Source organism: Lolium rigidum, chromosome 4 (genome assembly GCF_022539505.1).
Source record: "Lolium rigidum isolate FL_2022 chromosome 4, APGP_CSIRO_Lrig_0.1, whole genome shotgun sequence".
Classification (NCBI taxonomy): domain Eukaryota; kingdom Viridiplantae; phylum Streptophyta; class Magnoliopsida; order Poales; family Poaceae; genus Lolium; species Lolium rigidum.
Genome location: NC_061511.1, coordinates 14,224,091 through 14,248,564, shown reverse-complemented (window position 1 = coordinate 14,248,564; position 24,474 = coordinate 14,224,091). Strand labels below are relative to the sequence as shown.

The following is a 24,474-nucleotide window of genomic DNA, read 5'->3' as shown; positions in this document are numbered from 1 at the left end:
GACGACGCCCGGCGGTCTCTCCGGCGCCACCACAAGAGACCGTTCCACCTCGCTCCTCCCAGGTGAATCAGACTGATACCACCAACATTCCACAAAGTATACAAACGAGTTGCATCTGCTAATGCTGCACCATAGAGTTATCAGATGTTCGTCGAAGGGTTCAGATTCTTAATTCGGAGGAATTCCTCGAATTATAACGTTAGAGTTATCAGATGTTTCTTTACTCCTCCCTTAGTTTCAAGTGTTGGTATCAGTCATGGATATGACTGTCGAGTGTCGACCACTCCCACACACACATTGCTGAACTCCTAACATTTTGATATAATACTAATTCTGTGGAATTCCTCGAATATAAACTACCCTGATTAGTCATGATGATCTCTTACTCAGTTTCAATTGTTTTTATCAGACATATAGACTACTGAACTTTGCACATTTTGATGCTATTGTAGGAAAACTGTAACCTTATGCCTCAGAAAATGGCTTCAGGTTTAGTCTCGCTGCTTCTCCGTGTTATTATTTCTCTACAGGATGTAGGCCACGGATACTTACTTTTCCTTGCAGTTCTTGTAAATCCACAACCTTGTCGAGATATAATTCTTCAGTTAGCTTTTATTCTGCTATCTCTTTCGACAAAGGAATTGGGTTGCTTAGCTCATGCTGTTACTAAATTGTGTGGTCAATAACAGTAGTGGTTTCATGTAAATAAGCGACAGAAGAAGAAAATAGAGATGCAACCTAATATACAGCTTATTTCAGTTTTCCTGACGTTTACATTACTGCAATACATACCCATGAGTTATATGAATGAATGACAAGCTTACTACTTCTCCATATACCAATAGAACAACGGGAGGAAAAGTAGCCCATTGTTGCAGAAAATTTCAGTTATCTGGCCATCATTCTTGCGTGCAGTTCTAATTTGGAAACGAGTGCTGTATTTTCATGAAAATACTCAGTTCGTGTTGCCTCCTTGTTGCAAACTAACCAAGCCATAGTATGTTCCTGAGAGACCCTTTGACATGAGGGACGTGTGTGTGCCCTTTTCCACAACAATTCCTTTGTTGAGCACAATTATTAGGTCATTGTTTTGGATTGTGCTGAGCCGGTGTGCCACCACCACGCTTGTCCTGCCAACCATCACTCGCTCCAGGGCCTCCTGTACTGCCTTCTCTGACTGGCTGTCCAGCGCACTTGTAGCCTCATCCAGTAGCAAGATAGCTGGGTTCTTCAGGATGGCACGGGCAATTGCAATGCGCTGCTTCTGCCCTCCTGACAGCTGAACACCTCTCTCACCACACCATGTGCCATATCCATCCTTAAGGTTGCTGATGAAGTCATGTGCATTGGCGGACCTTGCTGCATTCTCAATTTCCGCCTCACTTGCAGTTTTTGTGCCATAGACAATGTTTTCTCTGATTGTGCCTGCAAATAGAGTTGGCTCCTGGCTGACCAGTCCAATGTGTTGTCGCAGGGCTCGAAGATTATATGTTTTGATGTCCCTGCCGTCAATCTTTACCATTCCCCCAATCGGGTCATAGAACCGCTCTATAAGCCCAATGACGGTCGACTTGCCAGAGCCACTTTGCCCAACCAGGGCTGTTGACTTGCCTGCTTGAATGCTTAATGAAAATCCTTTGAAGATGATCACATCTGGCCTTGAAGGGTATGCAAACTCGACTCCTGTGATGTCCACCTCACCTTTGAGCTTCTCTGGCTTGTATCCCTCAAGGTTGTCGGGGTCAATTTTTGTTACCCGGTCAAGAACAGAAAATACTGAAGCAATTGCATCGGCACCCTTGCGTAGGTCTGTTGTCATGGCACCTGCATCAGCAATCACACGCCCTGTGCTTGCTAGAATTATGAAGGTTTGGAAAAGTTCCTTGGCAGTAATATGGTTCTGAGCTATGAGCCTGCCACCAAACCAGAAGTCAAGCGCCCATGTGCATACCATCAGGCTCATGGAAGTTCCGAGGCCAAGGCCTGCAATCCATGACTGCCGGATGCTCTCCTTACGTGGTCCATTTTGTGCTTGGTTGAAGAGGCCTAAGATGCGTTCCTGGGATGAGAAGGCCGTGATCGTACGGAGATTGGAGACAGCCTCGGCAGCTAGCTTGCTACTTTCGGATTGTCCGTCTATTGATTTCTTGGACATGCTCTTGAGTAAGACATGGCGAGCATAATAACTGACAATGATGAGAGGCTGCACCGCTATCATGACAAGGGCCAGGCGCCAGGCAATGACCAGACCCATGGTACAAGCAATAATAACTGCAGAAGCTGTCTGGATCACCAGCGCCATCCGGTCACCCACTAGAGACCTCACCTGCAACAAAAACATAAGGTAATACGAGGTTAGGTAAATTTCCATTGAAGTATCAACACATTTATTGTTCATCCGGTACTTACAGCGTTGGCATCCTTGGCAAGCTGTGAGCATATAGCCCCACTGGAATTCTTATCACCGTCATACCAACCAATCTCGAAAGAGAGGATTTTTTTGAGCATTTGTTCCTTGACTCTCTTGGTGAGGTATTCTCCCATGACACCAAAGTTATAATGCTGTCCAATATTGATGAAGAATGAAAGCACCGCAAGACCGATGAAGATGAGAGCATAGGTCCTTGTTTTGTCCCTGATTTCATCATGATCTGTCAAGAAGTAGACAGAGATCATGCCTCCCATAGCATATGCATAAGCAGGCTGGATGCCTCCAGACACAATTGCACTCAAGCTTCCCATAAGCGCCTGCCTCCACTCTGGTGCATTAAGCATAAGCAGCCTTCTGAAGGATGGCAGAGGAAGCTTTGGCTCCTCAGTGTTGCCAGCATCCCCTGCATCCCCAAGTGACCGGGCCGAGTTTGACCTGCTAGCCCCATAGAATCTCCTTCTCATATTGTGTCCACTGGACTGCTCCACAGTGGAAGTACTACCACTTCCACTGACGTGATCAGCCTCATTCGATTCTCTAGTCTGCTGAAGGCGAACAAGCGATGAGTAGAGGCCATTCTCATCAGCAATGAGCTCATCATGGGAGCCCAGCTCTTTGACCTCACCGTACTGCATGACAGCAACCATGTCAGCATTGCGGATTGTGGATAAGTGATGTGCAATGACAATAGTCGTCCGGCCCACGGAGGCCAGGTCAAGTGCCTCCTGTACAACACGCTCTGACTCAGTGTCCAATGCACTGGTGGCTTCATCAAGGAGGAGGATCTTGGGTGACTTAAGGATTGCTCTGGCAATAGCAATTCTCTGCTTCTGCCCTCCAGACATTTGGACACCTTGCTCACCCACCTGTTTTTATTTTTGGATATGATTAATACATAATACCACATAAAGGAAGATCGGAAAAGATCAACAGCTTAAGATGAACTAGTTTCTTGATGAGCTAACAACTGTAATCCTCTGTGAGTTCTTGTGAGAATACATCAATTCCAAGTTTGCACTGCGAAGAAGGAAAATAGCTTAGATTAAGATATACTCCCTCCCCACCTGTTTTTATTTTTGGATATGATTAATACATAATACCACATAAAGGAAGATCGGAAAAGATCAACAGCTTAAGATGAACTAGTTTCTTGATGAGCTAACAACTGTAATCCTCTGTGAGTTCTTGTGAGAATACATCAATTCCAAGTTTGCACTGCGAAGAAGGAAAATAACTTAGATTAAGATATACTCCCTCTGTTTCAAATTTCTTATCGCTGATTTGGATGTATCTATGCAAAAAATGTGTCTTGATACATCCAAATCAGCTGTACAAGAATTATGGAAAGGAGGGAGTGTTTTTTAAACTTCTATATGTACATACAACTATCCTTTCTCTTTCAATCTGCATTTTGTGATTAAAGAATATTCAAATATGGTTGTGTGATACTTATGCAAAACTTATGTGTATGTTACAGTCTGTTCCGTGACATACTGCTAGACCGGTGCTCTCCATCCAAATAGACACCCAATGTTGCCACTTCGAAATTGAACCTAGCTTATCTTAAACATGTAGCGCAGCATTGTAATATGGTTTATCAAAATTCATCCATGCATGTAAACTAACCCTTCCTATATACGAACTGAAGAAGGAAGCTGTCAATGGCTAAATGTTTTTTTTTGCAGGGAAGAAAACAGCAATATTAATTAATAAATAAAGTATTGGGGAACACTATTTAGGTATGCAACACGTACGCTGGCAAGCATGTTCCGTTATTAAATGCACATTATTATTAGGGTGGTTTGTAGGTGGAGTGTCAAAACTAAGCAGTCTATTATTCGGACACTTCACTGTGATCTTTTTGTACTACTTGAACAATAGGAATGGAAGTTCAGTTAAATGGATATGAACTGGTAGTTACACAACAGGGAGGGTATTCTCAGTGCCTATAAGATCATTGTGTTATCAGGTTTTGCCCACATCAAAATCTAGTGTCCTAATTTTAAGGTCACATGGCAGGTTTGCATACAGTAGTCATAGTGGTGGGGTTCTGGCCATGAATGAACATTTCAGGTTTAGATGTATGCCACTTAGAGTTGAATCATCAGGGGCATTTCTCACTATTAGCTGGGGGGACTGCATCTTGAAAAATTCCTATGTTGGAACAGCACGGTAGCCAGAAAAGGCACATCTTATCCCTTTTAATGATAAGTGACTATGAAACACAACAGTTCGCAGTGGGCTGGTGGCAAGAGACCAGGTTAAATATGCTTTTCTGAATTGTTTTGATTTTTTACTGATTAAAGTTACCTGTTGGACACAGTTATGCCACAAAACGTACGCATACACACGGACACTTTCTTCTGTCAGATCTCTGCCTAACATATTGCTGCAAAAGAATTTAGTGCATGTCAGGACCTGGGTGAAATCTTGTTTGCTGGGAAAGTTGGGAAACAGTAGCTGTAGGCTGGCAAGCCTTTTCTGCTGACAAGTACTAAGGGGAGAAGAACAATAGGCTGTGGGGGAGCAAGGTGGCGCAATGTCAGGTGCTTTAATCGGTTTAAACCATCGGCTAGAGTTTTATTTTTTGTTGGGTTTTGTTATGGCTAGTCATCCAATGCTTGATCAGTTGATCTGATATTGCACATAAGTTTACGTGATTTCTTGTGGTTACTTGTTAGGCTCTTAGGGCATGCACAATGTGGCCAATAGAATTCTCATGCAGTTAGCCTCAAATCCCATCTAAGTCCGGGATCTTCTCTTGCGTCGACGCAAAACAAAGCGACGGGTGTTAGGAGTAGGACTCCTTTTACCTGTTCCATTGGCGCTCGCAGGCTCACCCTAGCGACCCAGCTAAGCAATGCCCGTTGGGAACCAAGACGCTTAGCGATAATACAATTTTGTGCTCTTTATTTTTATGCACTTAAACGCTTCTACAAGTGTCTACCATTGTAGATTCCCTTAATAGCTTCAGGTGCCTGATTGGGTGGTATTTCTACTCAGGTGTTGATATGTTTACTTCCGGGAATGAACTCTTCTGTTTTTGGACGGCATGATAGTGTAATATATAACCATCTGCACTATTGAGATCCTTAAGGGTGCTCCCAGGATACATCTAACTACATCTGTTAGACTGTCAGTCTACATCCAAACACCTACATTTCTAGTTTTCTAAGCAATGTTGTGAAATTTAGTCGTGGGCATCACTTTCATTCTGTTGAATTTTTTTCAACCTAGTCCGCACTGGGAACCTGGTGCAGGAATGGCAACATTCAGGGAACCTCGCTGGCTGGTTTTTCTTGGAAATTCCTGTCAGAATACTTTAAGTTGATCTTCATTTCTCTGAAATTGTGATTTTGACATGATTTATGGTAATTATATATTTTGTCAGCAGGGTCAAGACAATTGAGGCGTGGCATTTCATGGGATTGGGAACACATGTCAGTCAAGCTCTCTATGAACCGAATCGCATAATGGGATTTTTTTTTTCCTTGCGAGGTCAGAACTCAGAACCCAAGTTCTTTACCTGTGTGTACAAGACGCTAGATTGGAGTATTATTTGACGAATCTGGCCTTGGAGCAGAACCAGTCCAAGAGTTCTGATTACAAATTCGTCTCTACACTATCTACAGCCGATCCTGGGACCCGATCTAGCTTTTTCAAACATGGTCAGACGTGGCTGAAGTCTCGCAGGAAGGGCCATATTCGTCAAAAAGAAATCTAGTATATGAATCAGTAAACTAGTGCTAGTGTTGGCTAAATGCTAACATAGAGCTAGGTTACAACACTGAAAACAAAGGCTGCCGCTTCCAAAATACTCCGTACTAATAATGAAAGAGCTAACGACGACACATGCTGCGGCTGCATTACCAATCCGTTAAACAACGAGATACAATAATTCCCTCAAAAAACAATTAGAGACAATAAGAGCATCTCCACGTAGTGTTCCCACGGGCGGTCCGGCAGCAGTGCCCACATTAGCCCAATGGCCCCATTGGAAGAGCTATTGGGGTCTGGGGATACTCTAAGAAGTTTTAGGACGTGTTGATTTCCGTTTAATAATTATGTTAGGTAGATTATCTCTAGCCTTCTCCTAAAACTCAGCTCTCAAAATCTCAACTTAGGCCATGTTTATTTCTAGTGTATTAATTTGAAGCATAGATGCAAGTGGGATCCCTCCAAAATCCCACTTCTAGTTTAATTATGGATTCTAGTTAAAATTTAGGTCCGGATTTGAATTAAAAATCACGAAATGAACTGGAATTTTGATGGGATCCCTCTGGCCACCTCAATTTGAAGTGTATTCAAGATGATTGAAGGGGATTATACCGGATCCTAAAAAAAAATTTGTTTGTTTTCCAAGCCGGTTTTGGATGGGATAATCCCAAGAGATCTCCCACAACTCCTCTTATTTTTGTGTAGATTGAAAACACTCTACTGTAGTAGTGAATTGGGATGGAGGAGTGTCTCAGGATATTTGAGGGGATTGGATTAAAGGAAGAGTTTCACCGAATCTTTTCAATCCCTAATCCTCTTCGGGTTTGTACTTTTCGCTAGGTGGTTCATTGACAGTGTATTCTTATTACTTTTACTAGAGTCTTTTGTACTACTATTGATGATTATTAATAGATCGGTGGGACTTTTCGAAAAAAATACATCCCTAGTAAACACGGTTTTTTAAGGGTTTTGGAAGTTGCACCTAGGTCTTCCCAAAAATTAACACCCAAAAGTATCTACACACATTGACAAATGGACCCTACCTATCAGTCCACATGTAAGCCAAGTCTTTCCATCTGTCTTTCCCCCTCAACCGAACATGCAAGAGCAATGCATGCGAATGCCCAGCCAACGGCGTCGAGCGCCTGATCGCTAGCGAGTAGCGACGAGAGGCATGCACGACGACAGAGCGAGGTTACGGGGTGACGCGACGTCCACCCTTCCCAAATAGTTTATGGTTTCTATAGCGCAGCAAGGATCCATCGTAGCGATTATCTTTTGTAATGGAAGTAAAACTTGCCTATACATAACTCTAAAAGTCCATGTCATGTAAAGTGGACCTTTCGTTTTCTTGGAATGGCGCTCTAGGTTTTGTACTTCTGTCTTTGCCTTTAGAATCTGTAGATTTTAATATGTCGGAGTGGATCGCATACTTCCTTCAAATTTAACGAAAACCTAGCAACTTATTTAATCATACTATTTGGATATATAAAGAACCAATCAAAAATATTTCTTCGTTTAGTCTACATTCTAAAAAATTTAAGATCAGTTAGCAAGTTATCTAATACTACTACTTTGATATGTAAACAACCAGTTCAAGCTATGCTAAAATAAATGAGAGAATGGGACTAAATGTAGACTAATATAGAACAAAACTTCAGACTAAGATGTAGATTAAATGAGATCTGAGGCAGTACATTGCTAATGATATCCAATAGAGAGAACAAAACTACAATCAATCTAAAAGCTAGAACGTAGATTAATATGGAACACAATTTCAGTCTCGAGTGTAGATTATTGTGAAACGGAGGGAGTATGTACAACAAAGAGAGAAGAAAAGGAAAACAAATCTTGAGTATTAGTTTCATGCTTAACACATTTTTATACGTGGTTCTGCTAATTCTTATTCGAATTAAAATTAAGTTAAAGCTGATTCAACTATATAACGATTTGCATCATGATGAATTTTTCGGGTTGTGTATAGTTTTCCGGGTGTACTATAATTGCAATTGAATGTTTTTCAGTTACATATAGTTGCAAACTGGAGTTTTTCAGTTGTACTTGGTTTGAACTGAATATTTATTTTAGTTGCATCATACTATTTCTTTTTAAATGTGAGTGTTGTTGTTTGAACGAGAATTACTCATCTGCAATTAAGAAAACTCCTGCTGCAACTATTGTGTAATCAAAAAAAGTTCATTTGCAACTGAAAAATGTCTTTGCAAGCACAAATTACGATGCAAATCTGATGGATTTGAACTTAAATGAGCCATCGAATTAATTACCTGTGTGTCGTACCCCTGGGGCAGCTCCGAGATGAAGTTGTGCGCGTTGGCGGCCTTGGCGGCGGCGGTGACCTCCTCCGGCGTGGCGTCCTCCTTGCCGAACAGAATGTTCTCTCGGATTGACGTGGCGAACAAGGCGGGCTCCTGGCTCACGAGCCCCATCTGCGCGCGCAGCCACTTGAGCCTGAGCTTCCGGATGTCCACGCCGTCCAGCACCACCTCCCCCGCTGACGGGTCGTAGAACCTCTCCAGCAGTGCCACCACCGTCGACTTCCCTGAGCCGCTGCTCCCCACCAGCGCAGCCGTCTTCCCGGCAGGCACCCGCAGGCTGAAACTAGCCAAGACGGGGCTCTCCGACCTCGACGGGTAGCAGAACTCCACCTTCTTAAACTCCACCTCCCCTGCCACGTTGGCTAGTTCATCGCCCGTATCGCTACCTGAGTCGATCTTGGGCACCCGCCGGATCACCTCCAGTACCCTCTCCGCCGCTGCGCTCGCCTCCGAGAAGTACTTGAGGTTCGACAGTGCAGACCCCAGTGCCCTACACAACTCATGGAAATACATCAGTATAAACCAATCGATCAATCATAGTTCTATGTAAATGTTACGTACATGCCTCCGATGATGACGGCGGCGGCGGCGTTGTAGACGGTGCCACCCTGACCCTGGTAGCCGTGGTACATGACCAGGCGGCTGCCGTACCAGAAGTTGAAGGCGTAGATGGCGAAGGTGATGCTGTTGCTGCCTATGGCAACTCCCTTGGCCAATCCCTGCTTCATCCCCAGCCTCGCCGACTCTTCCAGCGCACCCGAGAACCGCGCCATGGTGTCATGCTCCATGGCGAACGAGTACACGGTGCGCACAGAGGACACGGCCTGCTCTACGATGGCGCCCGGTCGCGTGTACTGCTCGCTGATCCGGCGCGCGAGGCCCATCTGGATGCGGGCGTACATGAACCCGGGGATGACGAGGAGCAGGATGCAGGGGAGAGCCACCAAAGTTAGGCGCCAGAGGAGAACGAAGCCGACGGCGTAGCTTCCTAGGAATGTGGCGGAGTTCATCACCAAGTTGGGGACTTTCTCGCTGAGGACGTCCATGACGACCAGGCTGTCGATTGAGACGATGGCGATCACCTCGGCCGTGGAGTCCACCTTGAGGTCGAAGTACTCGACGTCCTGCCGGAGCACCGCCGCCAGGTACCGCGCACGCATCCGAGACGCCTGCCGCTCCGCCGTCCGTGACCAGCAGTACCCCTCTACATATCGATCGGACGTAGCTACAACTGTCAGCTCCGACATACTACATGGTTAGCTGTGACTTTGAATATGTTCTTGCTCACCTAGGAATGCCATGACCCAGCGACCCAGCGACAAGACTGCGAGGTTCATCGCGTTCTGATCGAGAGTAACATTCAACCAACACCAGAATCATCACAAGTTAATCAGTCGATCGCCAGCGATTGTACGGATTAAAACAAGCATGGGTACGTACATATAAATTGGGGAACTTTGTGGATGTCTCTCTTGTTTGCAGCAGCCAACGTACCTCGTTGATCTTGGAGCTGAACTCCTGGAGTAGATCGGGGCCGTTGCCGAGGTCGTTGAAGATGCGGCTGCTGAGGAACAGCACCACGGGCATCGACAGGCCGTCGCCGATGGCGCCCACTAGGCCAAGCACCATCAGCGCCACGTCTGCCGCGTCCGCGTGCATGAACACCGACGTGAAGGAGCCCCTGGATTGCGGCGCGGCATCCTTCGCCGGCCCATCCTTCTGGGCGTCTGCCGTTGAGCCACCCATGTCGGCTGCCGAGACGTCGCCAGCGCCTGCTTGCTGGCTAGTGCAGCAGGCTCTGGGCAGTTGTAGTTTAATGCTCCTCCGTCAGTCAACGTCAAACTTTCGGTTTTGTCTTACTCCCTCCGTGGTTCTGGAGCGTGGCTATTTCTCAGTCGACTGAGAACCAGCAGATGATGTCTTCAAATCTCAATTGCAACTCATGTTGAAACTGATAAGTAGCACGATCAAGAGGCAAATCTAATGGTGTAGGACTTAACTGAGCACAAACTTAATTCTCAGCTAGTTGAGAAATAGCGAATCCAAAACTAATTCCGTACTCAGTCAAGTCCTACATCACTTAATTTACATCATAATTCGTGCTAGTCATTAGTTGCAACATGAGTTTCAATAGAGATTTGATGACATCATCTGACTGAAAACGAAATTAGTTGTCAGTCGACTGAAAAATAGTCACAACCTTAGTCAAAATAAAAACTTTACCAAATTTAACTAAAAATATTTAAAAAGATATCAACATGTATAATACCAAATACAATATAAAAATATACTTTATGATGATTCTAACAATGTCGGGGGATGACATTGTTAGAACAAGAGTGCTACTAACCTAGTCATCCCCCGAGCATGGCAAATATACCTAAATCAAGTGACTAGAAACCGGTTTACATAAGTAATCCAGAGAAGCCTAATACTTGTCAAGAATAAGGGCGACCGGATTAAAGGTCGGCCGAGTTATACGATCCGGGATACCAAAAAGGGTATACCGGAATAAGGGATACCGGCATGTCTTAAGCCGGATGAGTTGAGTTTAAGCCCGAACCTCTCATGAAAGATAGAAGACGAAGGTCCGGCATGATCTAGATAAAACTGTAATGGGATCCGGCATAGGGCCAACGGTCATATACTGGTCCCAGAGTCAAAGATCCGGTCATGTCGGTACAAGACATCGAGTAGATACGGAGGACCAACTTTATGACGGAAGTCTCGCTAGCTTCCAAATGAAGCCACATCGTGCATGTGATGAAGGTGCTACAGTGCGGAGGCCAGTCGAGGTCAGGGTACATAAGGCACATGCAAGGACATCACGAGCCCATAGTCAAAGCTACAGTCCAAGACCGACTGATGTAGGCTAATATTCCCGTACCCGGGTTCGTTCTCTTGTAAGCCACCTCTCCACTATATAAGGAGAGGTGGTGTTCCCTTGCACGGGAGGTACAGCTAGGTTACGATTCATCTGACTTAGGTTTCTCCCTCTAGCACTTCATCTTCTTCCTCTATCCAAGGGCTGGAGGAAACCCATTGTAGCCCTCTCTGAGTTCATATAGATCAGACAAGCTGGAGTAGGGGTGTTACCTCCTCATGAGGGGCCCGAACTGGGTATATCGTGTGTCTCTATGTATGTATTCTCCATCTCCCCCTCATCCGGATCCCTCGGAGCACATTTGGCCCCAAGATAAGCCTACCTATGGCATCTATCTATTCACCACGACGATAGTTGGCGCCCACCATGGGGCCAGCAGCTGCGCCGGCTGGGTTTCATATCCGGACGAGGTTCGTCACCGCCTCCGGTGAGCGTGTCGTCTCTGGCCTTGTCCAGAGGCTCGGCTCGTTGGATTTTGTCAGCGACAACGCCGGCAGCTTTGCCAACAGCACGCCCTTCCCCAGGAACAGCGACATCATGCTCTTCGGCGCGCACCGAGTCTACATCGACACCGCGCCGGCACGCAGGTTCCCTGCTGAGGTGCTGGTGGCTCCGGACCCACCGGTGTCTCGTGCAGCCCGCGGGTTGCATACCGATCGCACCGTTGGCAGTGCGGAGGTGATGATGGCTGGCGCGGATGGCGCCGGCAAAGAAGCAGTCGGTAGCAAGGACGCCCCCACCAAATCCGGGCGCACGGCTAAGCAGGCATTGGAGCAGGAGCAGAACATTACTGGCACCTCCACAGTGCCTCCGGTAGCGACTCCTCTTCAAGTCGGCATGCACAAGCTGTCGACACCCGTCGCGCCCAATGCCGACGTGGTGGCGACTCAAGCCTATCTCGAGGCTCAGTGCTAGACCCTTCTCACCGGGGCCTATGAGGTGGTTCGTGCCTAACAGGCACTCAACATCACCCTCCGTGAGTACAATGTTGCATATGGTTTTGCTTCCCTAAGTGCAGACCCTGGTAGAGTAGCAGCTGCCCGGCTTAGAGGTCGTAATTTAGATAAGGACGTGCGCCGGGAAGTTCATTCCAATAGATCTATGTCGGCGTTCCTTTCGCCGACAGAGAAGCCAACGTACAGTACTCCTGATAAAACTGTTAGGGCTGCTCAAGCCGCTGTTGAGGAACTAGAAACTCTGTCGGGTGATGCTTTGATAAAGCAACAAGCCCGAGTTAAAGAATTGGTTGCTATGGTTGCTAAACAAACTGCAGAGGGTACCCGGAGTAAGTCGGGTGCCGGAGCGTCCCAAATCGTTCACTCGGTTGGGGGCGCAGGAGGCAAGTCGCATGGGCAGGCATCACCGCCCCCATCCCGACAGAAGGAGAGAAGGGAGTATTAACTCCAAACAGATAACTCTGTATGATCCGGTTTTAGCCGAAAAACAGTAAGCCAGGCTGAACAACACCGACAGAAGAAGCCAAGGGGCAGGCCACGACTATGCCGGGAATGGTCATGTCGGAAATGGTGAAGCCGGGCAGAACTATCGCCCCAGAAGAGTGGAGAATGCTGGTGGAGGAGAGCCACCTCCGAGATATCCGCGAGCCGGCGGCGTGATACCAAGCCGACATGATGACGGTGATTCGGAAATGGAAAGAGCTGGTTATCCAAGAAACCCTTTGGGCGACCTGTCGGGGAAAGATTCATGCCGGCAAGGGATGCCTGGCATCGTTTGGACCGGACCTACCTGCCCAAAATGGTTGAATCTGAAGGCCCTCCAGGTCCGGCATGTTTCAGTCCCCGGATAATGAGGGATGAGCCACCGGTTCGCAACTTCCAGTTGCCCCGAGATACAAGAACTTATGATGGCAGCACCAAGCCAGAAACTGCTCGCTGATTACATCACAGCGGTATATGTAGTCGGAGGAAATTGTCTTTGGGGAGTAAGATACATACCCTCGATGCTGGTGGGACCAGATCGCATCTCGCTGAAAAATTCGCCCAGGGGAAGCATTGACGGATGGATAGATTTCGAGGAAGCCTTTGTCAGCAACTTCAGCAACTCTTACAAGAGGCCAAACCGTCCGCAGTAGCTCGCCATGTGCCAGTAGCGCGAGAATGAAACCGACCGGGAATATTTAACCCGGTGGAATGCCACAAGAAACTCATGTGAAGGCGTGATAGAAGTTCAAGCCATCAGTTCGTTTTGCAATGGATGTCGGCGAGTGTCATCACTATGGCAAAGGCTGCAGAGGAACATGCCAACCACACTGGGAGAAATGATCAAGGTGGCGGACAGTAATGCACTGGGTGATCCGACTCACCCGACAATTGTGGCTGACCCGCTGTCGAGATAACCTCCATACAAAGATTTCTAGAATAACAATCATCACAATAGGAGAGAAGATTTCCCGGATAGAAGATATGGCCCGCACCATGCGGCCGCGGTACAGCAAGATAACCTAGAAGTCGGTGGAAGCCAGAGGCAGAAAACCAGAGGCCAGCCATGGACTGGCTAGAAGAAATAGTGGGCAGAGAAGAAGCCTTGGCAGGATAGGCCCAAGTATACGATCGAGTCAATGCTTGATCATCTGTGCAGTTTTTATACTCTGAATCCGAGTAAGCCGGCAAATCATACAACCCGGAACTGTTCCTGGACGTTGCGGTTGATGAAGGAAGGCATTGCCACACTGCCTCCTCCACCTCCTCTCACTGGAGCAAATGAACGAGCCATTCAAGCTCCGGTTAACCGTCCCCAACAAGAAGGAGTTCATCAAGTGAACAACGACAATAACCACAATGTCGCGCCCTGCGCACCTCTGGGCCGGAATGTGTATGAAGATCCGGGTATGTGTTGTGTGGCCTTTGTGACCGAGCTGACTGTCCGGCAGATCCTACATCGGCGCTCCATGGAAGTAAATTCCGTTATACCGGCAATTCCGAGATTCATGCAGTGGTCGGAACCGAACATTAGTTGGTCTCCGAATGATCATCCGAAAGTGATGCCGAATCCCGGTGGTTATGCACTGGTTCTTGACCCTATAATGTATGGGCTGACAGTAAAGGTCAGATTCAGCAAAGTGTTGATTGACAATGGCAGCAATATTAATATCATGTACCGGAGCACAATGCATACGCTCGGAATCACCGAGAACATGCTGGAGCCAAGCCACACAACACTGCACGGCATTGTTTCGGTATTGTCGTGTTCGCCGATGGGAAAGGTCCAAGTTGATGTCTTGTTCGGCGGCCGGGATAACTGCCGGGTTGAGAACATCATGTTCGAAGTGGTGTACCTCGACAGCCCTTACCATGCCTTGCTGGGGAGACCAGCATTGGCGAAGTTCATGGCCTCGACTCATGTGGATTACCTCAAGATGAAGATGCCGGCACCCAATGGAGTCTTAACTGTGGTGGGCAACTACAAGATCTCGCTGGAAACTGCTTCAGTCGGATCGTGCTTGGCCGAATCACTGGTCATTGCGGAAGAGGAAGAGGAGAATCCAGACGGCTGTTGCACTGGCACAATTAGCCAACTTGGTCTGGGCGGAATGAGCAGCCCGCTCGGTGGAACGACATTCAAGCCACCAAAAAAGACGAAGGACATTGTCTTGGACCCGGAGTACCCAGAGCGCATCATTCGCACCGGTGTCGGACTGAGCGAGAAATAGGAAAGCGCACTCGTCAACTTCCTCCGTGAGAATCGGAACATCTTCACCTGATCAACAAATGACTTGGTGGGTGTTGCTGAGGGGGTTGGTTGAGCACTCTCTAAATGTCCGGAAAGATGCTAAGCCGGTGAAGCATCCCTTGCGCCACTTTACTGAAGATAGAAGGAAGATCATAGGTGAAGAAGTCACCAAAATGCTGGTTTCCGGCTTCATCGTGGAAGTCCTTCATACCGAGTGACTGGCCAATCTGGTCCTGGTCGAGAAGAAGAAGGAGGAAGACCCGAAGGCTCCCAAAGCTTGGCACATGTGCATTGATTACACACACGTGAACAAGGCTTGTCCCAAAGATTTGTTTTTGTTGGTTACCTTGGATTGATCAATTGTTTGATTCCACTGTTGGTCGTGAGTTGTTGTCCTTTCTTGATGCATAAATTGTTTTCACCAGATACCCCCTGAAAAAGGAAGATCAAATAAAGACATCATTTATCACCTCGCACGGGGCTTACTGCTATATCACTATGCCATTCGGATCGAATGCTCTCGTGATCCCACTAACCTCACACCTAGTGCTCAAATACACGCGTGTATCCGACCGCACAGATGGCCACAGGGATCCATGGTGTGCAAATTAATTGGGCATAGTTACCACAGTAATCCTACTCATTAGCCTGAGCTATTTCACCGCCCTGACGTCTGAGGCGTCAGGAACAGTGCGACAAATCGCTGATAACTGCAAGTTACGAGATATTCCCGTTGCATTCCATGGCGGGAAAAACTTTGGAGAAACGTCGGTTAGAGATCGGTTAAGATATGAACAACTCCGTTTTTGACCTATTCCGGATTGGAAGTTGGAGGGCAGAGATGTTGCCGGTTTAAATTGAAACCGGGAGGATTAATCTGGTACAGATGCTAAGTTTAGGCAGTGAACCTGCTGCGGCCCATCATCTAGCACAGCTGGACCACACCAGCTTTGAGGACTAATGTCGGGGGGATGACCCCTGTTAGGTCAAGAGCATGGCAAATATACCTAAGTCAGGTGACTAGAAACCGATTTACATAAGTAATCTGGAGAAGCCTAATACTTGTCAAGAATAAGGGCAACATGATTAAAGGTCGGATGAGTTGTATGATCCGGGATACCAACATGGGTATACAGGAATAAGGGATACCGGCATGTCTTAAGCCGGATGAGTTGAGTATAAGCCGGAACCTCTCATGAAAGATAGAAGACGAAGGTCCGGCATGATCCAAATAAAACTGTAATGGGATCCACCATAGGGACAATGGTCATATACCGGTCCTAGAGTCAAAGTGATAAGGGTTGCCCGATCTTCTCAGTAAGCACGGTGGTGATGATGATCACGTGATGGACACAGCGGAGATAATACGATGAGCAAGTGGATGATAACTTGTATGATGCAACGAAGTCTCTCGATTGGTCCCTGTTGCCAATGCAACAGCTCTCAACCCTGCAAGATATTCGCAACTCCACACACTTGCACACGTAGCCGCCGACCACGAAGTGGTAAGTTGCAACCGTCTAATTCCCAATGGAACAGCAGATCACACAAAGACCTTCAGGGGTAAACACCAAATCGATGCAATATGGTGTATGAATTCGATAGAGTTGCAAAGCAAACAACTATGAACTAGGGTTTATCTTAAACGTGGTCTAAACCTAATTTGGGGGCCTCCTAGGCACTTATATAGGGGTTCAGAACGACCAGGGGTCAAAAAGATACATTAAAAACCGACCCAGATCGGATCTGGTCGAGACAGACTCGCACTCGGCCGGCGTGGAGGCCGGTCGACCGGGCCTGGGACCGGGCAGGCCGGTTTCAACCGGGCCTGGCACCGGGTGGTGACCGGGCTAGGGGTCCAAGCTTACTGGGTGTGCACCGGCTGAGGATCTGGTCGGTGCCAGGCTGACCCGGTGTGGCGTCCAGTTAGACCGGGTTGGAGACCGGGTGCGCCGGCATGGCGGCCGGTCAGACCGGGCCTGGCGTCGGCCTGGACTTCGTCTTCTTCCCTCGCGCATGCCTCCCGCTCCTCCCTCGCGCGTCCATGGGATGTCTTCATGTCCAGCTTCACGTCCAGCTTCTTATCCAGCTGCTCCTCTCCCCCTCGTGTGATGCTTGCTCCTTCTTTGTACCTGATCATGCATAAGTAAAAGGACTTAGGCAGTATAAAGTTCTCATCGATCAAAGTATCACTTAGGAACAAGTTCACTTGTTGTTTGAGTAGCTTCGCAAGAGCCCTTGTAATGGGTCCAATCCTGACTTCATTGGACTTGAGCTTCACAACAGCATCGTCTTCATCTTGTAATGACGGAGGTAGTAGTGTAGTAGGGATGTCCTCATCATCTCCACCCCCCTCAAAAGGCGTCGACCTCGACGCTCCAAGGTCTTCTCCGTCATATGGTGTCAAATCAGCCACATTGAAAGAATTACTGACACCAAACTCATCAATTGGAAGATCTATAGAGTATGCATTATCATCGATCTTGGCAAGCACTTTGTAAGGACCAGCACCACGAGGAAGCAACTTGGACTTCCGCAGCTTCGGGAACCTATCCTTGCGAAAATGTACCGAGACCATATCACCAGGGTTGAAAAAAAATCTCTTTGCGCTTTTTGTTCATCCTTACAGCATTGCTCTTGCCTTTCTTGTCAATCAGCTCTTTAGTCTTCACATGTATCTTCCGTACAAAATCTGCCCTCTTTGATGCCTCCATATTGACTCTCTCATGTATGGGTAAAGGAAACAAATCAAGGGGAGTAATAGGTTTGAAACCATACACCACCTCAAAGGGACACATCTTTGTGGTAGAATGTACCGACCTGTTGTAAGCAAACTCCACATGCGGAAACAATCTTCCCACTCCTTCAAGTTCTTCTTGATCATGGATCTCAACAATTGTGACAATGTTCTATTCACCCCCTCAGTTTGACCATCAGTTTGGGGATGACAAGTAGTGCTGAAAAGTAGCTTTGTCCCCAGCTTTTCCCAAAGTGTCTTGCAGAAGTAGCTCATAAACTTCACGTCACGATCGGAAACAATAGTCTTCGGGACTCCATGTAGACGTACAATCTTCCTAAAAAATAGGTTAGCAATATGCGACGCATCGTCGCTTTTGTGGCATGCAATAAAGTTTGACATTTTAGAGAATCTATCCACTACCACAAATATAGAATCAAGACCTCTCTTAGTACGCGAAAAACCCAACACAAAATCCATACTAATATCTTCCCATGGTGTAGTAGGTGCTGGTAAAGGAGTATACAACCGTGAGGCTTCAGCTTGGACTTGGACTTGTTGCAAGTAATGCACCTCTTCACATACCTATCCACATCCCGCCTCATCTTTGGCCAATAGAAGTGATCAGTGAGCATGAGTAGCGTCTTCTCATGCCCAAAGTGACCCATCAAACCTCCAGCATGAGATTCCTGCAATAAGAGCAAACACACAGATGATTCTAGAACACATAGTTTGTTAGCTCTAAACAAGAAACCATCATGTATGTGATATTTCTCCCATGCTTTACCAATAGCACACAAGCGATATGGTTCAGCAAAATCATGATCAGTGGCATACAAATCACATAGTACTTCTAATCCAGGAATTTTAACATCAAGTTGAGTTAATAGCATATTCTTCCTAGACTTAATGAACTCTATTTTAACATCAATTTCATCAGCAACAATATTATATTTTCCCTTCTTATGCTTAATAATGTATGGAAAAGACTCAATGAACTCAACCCACTTAGCAAGGCGCCTATGCAATGTAGATTGAGCTTTCAGATATTTCAAAGCTTCATGGTCAGAATGTATGATAAATTCATTTGGCCATAAATAATGTTGCCAAACCTCAAGAACTCTAGTTAAAGCATACAATTCTTTATCATATATTGGATAGTTCAACTTAGCACCAGAAAGTTTCTCCGAAAAATATGCAATTGGGCGACCCTCTTGCATCAACACACCACCAATTCCAATACCACTAGCATCACATTCAATCTCAAATTGCTTATTGAAATCAGGAAGTGCAAGCAACGGTGCAGAAGTTAACAATATTTTCAGTTCATCAAAAGCATGATCTTGGGCTGCGCCCCACTCAAAGACAACACCCTTTTTAGTCAATTCATTCAAAGGTGCAGCAATAGTACTAAAATTGGGCACAAATCTTCTATAAAACCCAGCAAGAGCATGAAAACTTCTTACTTGACTCACATTCATGGGAGTAGGCCAATTTTGAATTGCTTCAATTTTAGACACATCTACTCTACTCCATGCTGAGAGACAACATAACCCAGAAATATGACCTTATCTTTGCAAAATGTGCACTTCTCAAGATTACCATAGAGTTTACTATCACGCAACACTTGCAAAACATGTCGAGTATGTATAGTATGATCAGATTCATTGCGGCTGTAGATTAATATGTCATCAAAGTACACAACTGCAAACTTGCTAATAAAATCACGCAAAACATGGTTCATCAGTCTCATGAAAGTGCTAGGTGCATTAGTTAAACCAAAAGGCATTACTAACCACTCATATAAACCAAATTTTGTTTTAAAGGCTGTTTTCCATTCATCCCCCTCTTTCATCCTAATTTGATGATAACCATTACGCAAATCAATTTTAGAGAAAACAGCAGCACCACTCAATTCATCTAGCATATCCTCTAAACGGGGAATAGGATGATGATATCGAATAGTAATGTTGTTTATCTCTCTACAATCTACACACATGCGCCAAGTACCATCTTTCTTAGGAACTAGAATAACAGGAACAGCACAAGGACTAAGGCTTATGCGGATATAACCTTTGTCGAGTAGCGCTTGTACCTGTTTCTGAATTTCCTTCGTCTCTTCAGGGTTCATCCTGTATGGTGCCCTATTGGGCAGCGAAGCTCCAGGGATCAAATCAATTTGATGCTCAATACCACGCAATGGTGGTAATCCCGCTGGCACCTCCTCCGGAAACACATCACTGAATTCCTGCAAAACACTAGAAACACCAAGAGAAATAGGGGTTATATATTTAGAAACCAAAACCTCACCCTTGTACATGAGCACAAGAGGCATGGCTGTAGGATCCTCACTAAATTCTCCCATGTCCTCTTTGGTGGCTAATAAGACTAAGGAATTCACTCTCTCACTTTTCGTTATATCACTCACTGCATTACAATTCTCTCGCCTATCTAAAGGTGCATCCTCCAAGTGTACTTTAGTTTTCTGACGAGATTCATTGACAATTTGCTTTGGTGACATAGGCTGCAAGTTGATTTTCTTGCCCTTGAACTCCAAGTGATATGTATTGGCACGGCCATTGTGTTGCACAGAATGGTCATTGACAAGGTATCAACTTGTCAATGCTTACGGATTGTAGACTAGGGTTTAGTTGGAAGTAGAGGGCAAGTAGATCTCGAGGGTTCAGCCGGAAAAGTACTCGACTGCTAGAAAACTAGGGTTATGTTGACAATGAAATCGATCCTCTCTTTGTCCCTCGACTCCCCCTTATATAGGAGGTGGAGCCGAGGGTTTCGTGATGTACAAGTTAACAAAGTCCGGGAGACTCTCTGAGTTCGTCCCGTAATAGTTACAAGTCGAGTATTCCTAATACAACTCTATATTTCCAAACTATCTCTTAATTGGGCTTCCGGGCTTCATAAACTTCGGGTCGTGGGCCTTCAGTAAACCCCGGGGACCATCTTCGGCAGGCCCATTGGGGATGCCTATGTCAGTCATAGAGCCATGGCCGACCCAATAGTAGTTGACACACCGTCATAGGAACCACATCAAAATCAATGGAATCCTTATACGGTCCAATCTTAAAATCAACACGCACCATGTGGTTTACCTTCATCTCACCATTGTTGCTCAACCACTGAATATAGTATGGATGCGGGTGCGGTAGATACTTCAGTTTCAGCTTGGTACACAACTCCTTGCTTGCTAAATTGCGGCAACTCGCGCCATCAACAATAACCTTGCATGCTTTATCAGGACCAACTAGTGCCTTTGTTTGGAACAAATTGCAGCGCTGAGTAGATGCACTTGGCAACACATTAAGAGCACGTTGAGACACAACAATAGTGCAAGCTTCAGACGGATAAGCATCTACACCATCACTGTCATAGTCATCATCTTATGGAGCATATGGATCAGCATCATCTCCAGTCTCATACTCATTGTCAACACCCGGATTTTTAAGTCCAGATGCCTATTATGTCATTCATCGCAATCCCAGGAATATTGTTGTTGCGAGGCATAATAGCTGAATATCATAGTCATCATTTATTACAAACCATATTGTCTTACAACTTGAATCACATGATCCATATTACAAAAATAGTTGATCTATCGATCAACGACAAACACAAGTTCATAGCGGAAGCGTAAGATACAAGGACTCTCTAGTCCACAGGCCAACGCTTGACGTCGGAAGACTCCTAGTTGTCGTAGGCGTCCTGCTGGTCATCGCCTTGGTAATTCTGTTCATCTTCATACTCTGGCCATTTGAATAGCCAGGGACAAAGCCGTAAGTACTTCAAGTACTTGCAAACTAATACTAGTGTAAGTGCTAGACATCTCTAGTAAAGGGTGCTAAGCTCTAGTTTATTTGCATAAAGCCAATTTTAGTTCATAAGTATTTGAGAAAACTTATTCAAGTGCTAGACTAACTCAAGTGGGAACATTAGTGTCATTCCCACCATTCAAGTGGTGATTTTAATTCAATTCACCACTTCACCATTCATTTTCAAGAATCTGACACCGGAAACTGTATGGCCTTACCAACCGTCCGTAACCGTGGACACGGCTATTCCAATAGGTTTACACTATGCAGAGGTTGCACACTTGTGCCACAACATTTGATTTCATCCGTCGGGATTACCCCGAATCATCGTAACACAGTACGCGGATCATCAACCATAACCTTTCACTTACAAACCCTAGTATGAGCACCTCTCCCCATGAGCTTGGCCTCCCAGTGAAGACCAACTGTCAACTTGGGAACTGCACAGGGCTTGGCCGTACAATTCACCTCAATTCACATCATTTCTCAACAACGGAGGCAGCCTCGGCATAACCCCTATGATGTGTGTTCAGAGGGAACCCATACTAAGGTGCATAAATTTCCAGTTAAGCCCTACCCATAATCAGGTATTGTGGGGGTACTCAAAATTGGAAAGGTATCGCATTCAAACCAATATCAGTTTTACATCAAAAAGCACCATCTTCTCTTGGTCATATTCACCTTCAAAAATCATTCAATGAAATGACTTCATCATTTCAAGGTTTCAAACTTGTTCAAATTCATATGCTCCCATCTAGAGTAGTCAAGTTTTAATATTTAGCACTAGCACTAATCATGAGGGGTGCTAATCTTGCTTGGCTAGTTTGAGACTCACTTTGCTACTCTAGTAACCTTCTTTAACTTTGACCAAAGTTAACTATAAAAGCAACTCTTTGAATAAACAAGTAAAAACTTGTAAGGTAGAAACTTGGGATAGGCTTATGGTAAGAAAGGTAAGAATCATGGTGCCATGCCCCAAGGGGCTTTGCACTTTGCAAGAGTATTAGCTTGCCTTGATGGTTCTCAAGGGGCTCCTCCTCCTCCTCTTGGTAGAATCCCTCCTCCTCTTGGTATTCTCCGGTGCTAGCGTATAAATTTGAATACGAGTATAATCACTCACTAATTCAATGGCTATTCCAAACATCACATATATGCACACAACTATTCTAAGCACACAAGTAATTCAATTAGGGTGCATTGGTTGTGTTACTTGAGGAAAAATAATTTCGTCTCATTACATATGTAAATGATAGTTTCCATATTGTTCTTGAGAAATAATTTCCTCTCATTGAAATCTTCTTAAGATTTAATTTCTCAAACATACATGAATTTGTATTGACCTAAGTCAACCATTCATCATCATCATTTGAGAAAATGATTTAAATGAGGTAGACCACCTCATACTATTTATCAATCCTACGAATGATTTAAATCTCCAAGTATTTCATATAGGTGAGTTTGGCCAGGGTCCAAACATCACATGAATTCATTTGAGATAAGATTTAAATGAAGTATAACACCTCATATAATTTGCATAATAGTTTTGGACAATATCACTTAGAGAAAATAGCCATATTGTCCACTAATTAAACTAGGGCATGATCATGCAAAGTGACCACACCATTTTCTGGCGGAAACAATTAGTGTAAGTCCAATGTGAGCTACTGGAGTTGGAATTAACAAAATATTTATTTTGGTTGATTTTTAAGATTTATTTGAATGTGCAAAAGTCCCTGGCTTGTTCTTTTTGTCACATTATTTCTACAACAGATCTCAAGGTGAGAACAGTGGCATGTTGTAGATCTTTTAATTAGCTTTCCAACCATATAAAATTCATTGAATTTGGTTAAGCCAATTTGAATCTATTGATTTTCAAAGTTTAGGCAGTATTGAAATTATTTGAATTTGATTAAATGCCATTTGAATTAATAGGGCCGGCGGGAAACGAAACTGGGCCAAATTCGAATTAAAACGGCCCAGTCCAGCCCACCATGGTCCACAGACGCGCGGCGCGCTGACAGGGTGGGGTCCAAGCGTCAGCGACTCAGCGCCACCGAAGCGGTACGTTTTAAACAGAGGCGTTGGATTAGAATCTAATCCAACGGCGCTCGTTCATCGTCGTCGCCGGCGAGAAGAGCTCAATGGCGCGGTGGCACTAGGGGGTTGGCGGGCTAACCGTGGATCCAGCAAGGCTTGGCAGTATGCTCGATGACGTTGTGGACGACGGCGATGCTCCTGGTACCGGCGGCTCCTCCTGGAATGGCTCCAATCAACGGCGGCGAGCTCCGGGTACTGGCGGCTCCGATCTTCAAATTGGCGCAGCTCCGGCGACGATTGAGTGAGTGGTGGGGTGGTGGAGAGGCGGTGAAGGGTGGGGAACGAGGTGGTGTGCTCCGTTGCTTCCAGGGACTCGCTATTTATAGGATTTGAGTGAGGGTTGCGGGGCAGTGATGCGGTCGACAATGGCGCGGCTCCTCCGGCGAGCTGTTGGGCTAGGCAAGGATGCTACGACGTTCTCCTCGTCCAGGCGAATCTGTAGGTAGCAACGGCACGGTCGGGCGGCGTCTGTGTGTGACGCATTGCGTCCGTGTCTGGCGGCGGCGTCCACGGGATTTTGTCACCGTCTCCGGCGGCGGCGGGCACGGGTTGGGGTCAGGAGCGTGTCTGGCGGCGTCGCGGTGTCACGCAGGTGCTCAACTCGCGACCAGGTGGTCCAGGGCGTGCTCGAGGTGGCCGCGCGGCGCGTGTCCAGTGCGCATCCACGCGCGATGCGAGCGGCACGGCCGTGTCGATCTGGGCGCGCGATCTCCGGCTGCTGTCGTCGACGTCTGAGGCTGTGGCGCTAGGCGTCG

The 24,474-nt window shown here is 46.1% G+C and overlaps 1 protein-coding gene across 1 annotated transcript; it reads right to left on the bottom strand.

The window, feature by feature from the left end:
* Positions 1-955: 955 nt before the first annotated feature.
* LOC124646707 (putative multidrug resistance protein) lies at positions 956-10,230 on the bottom strand. The gene is made up of 6 exons (XM_047186786.1): positions 9,979-10,230; positions 9,773-9,827; positions 9,046-9,688; positions 8,434-8,974; positions 2,410-3,297; positions 956-2,326 (listed from the first exon to the last, which is right to left on the bottom strand). The coding sequence occupies exons 1-6, from the start codon at positions 10,228-10,230 to the stop codon at positions 956-958; spliced, it is 3,750 nt and encodes a 1,249-aa protein (XP_047042742.1).
* Positions 10,231-24,474: the final 14,244 nt, after the last annotated feature.

What these genes read in the sequence shown, in the direction of transcription:
- LOC124646707 (XM_047186786.1), bottom strand. Translation starts at nt 10,230, where the DNA reads ATGGGTGGCTCAACGGCAGACGCCCAGAAGGATGGGCCGGCGAAGGAT. An exon ending in GCCGTCATCATCGGAGGCAT is followed by an intron (nt 8,975 to 9,045) that starts GTACGTAACATT and finishes TGAGTTGTGTAG; the next exon opens with GGCACTGGGGTCTGCACTGT. An exon ending in CCCAGGGGTACGACACACAG is followed by an intron (nt 3,298 to 8,433) that starts GTAATTAATTCG and finishes AAATAAAAACAG; the next exon opens with GTGGGTGAGCAAGGTGTCCA.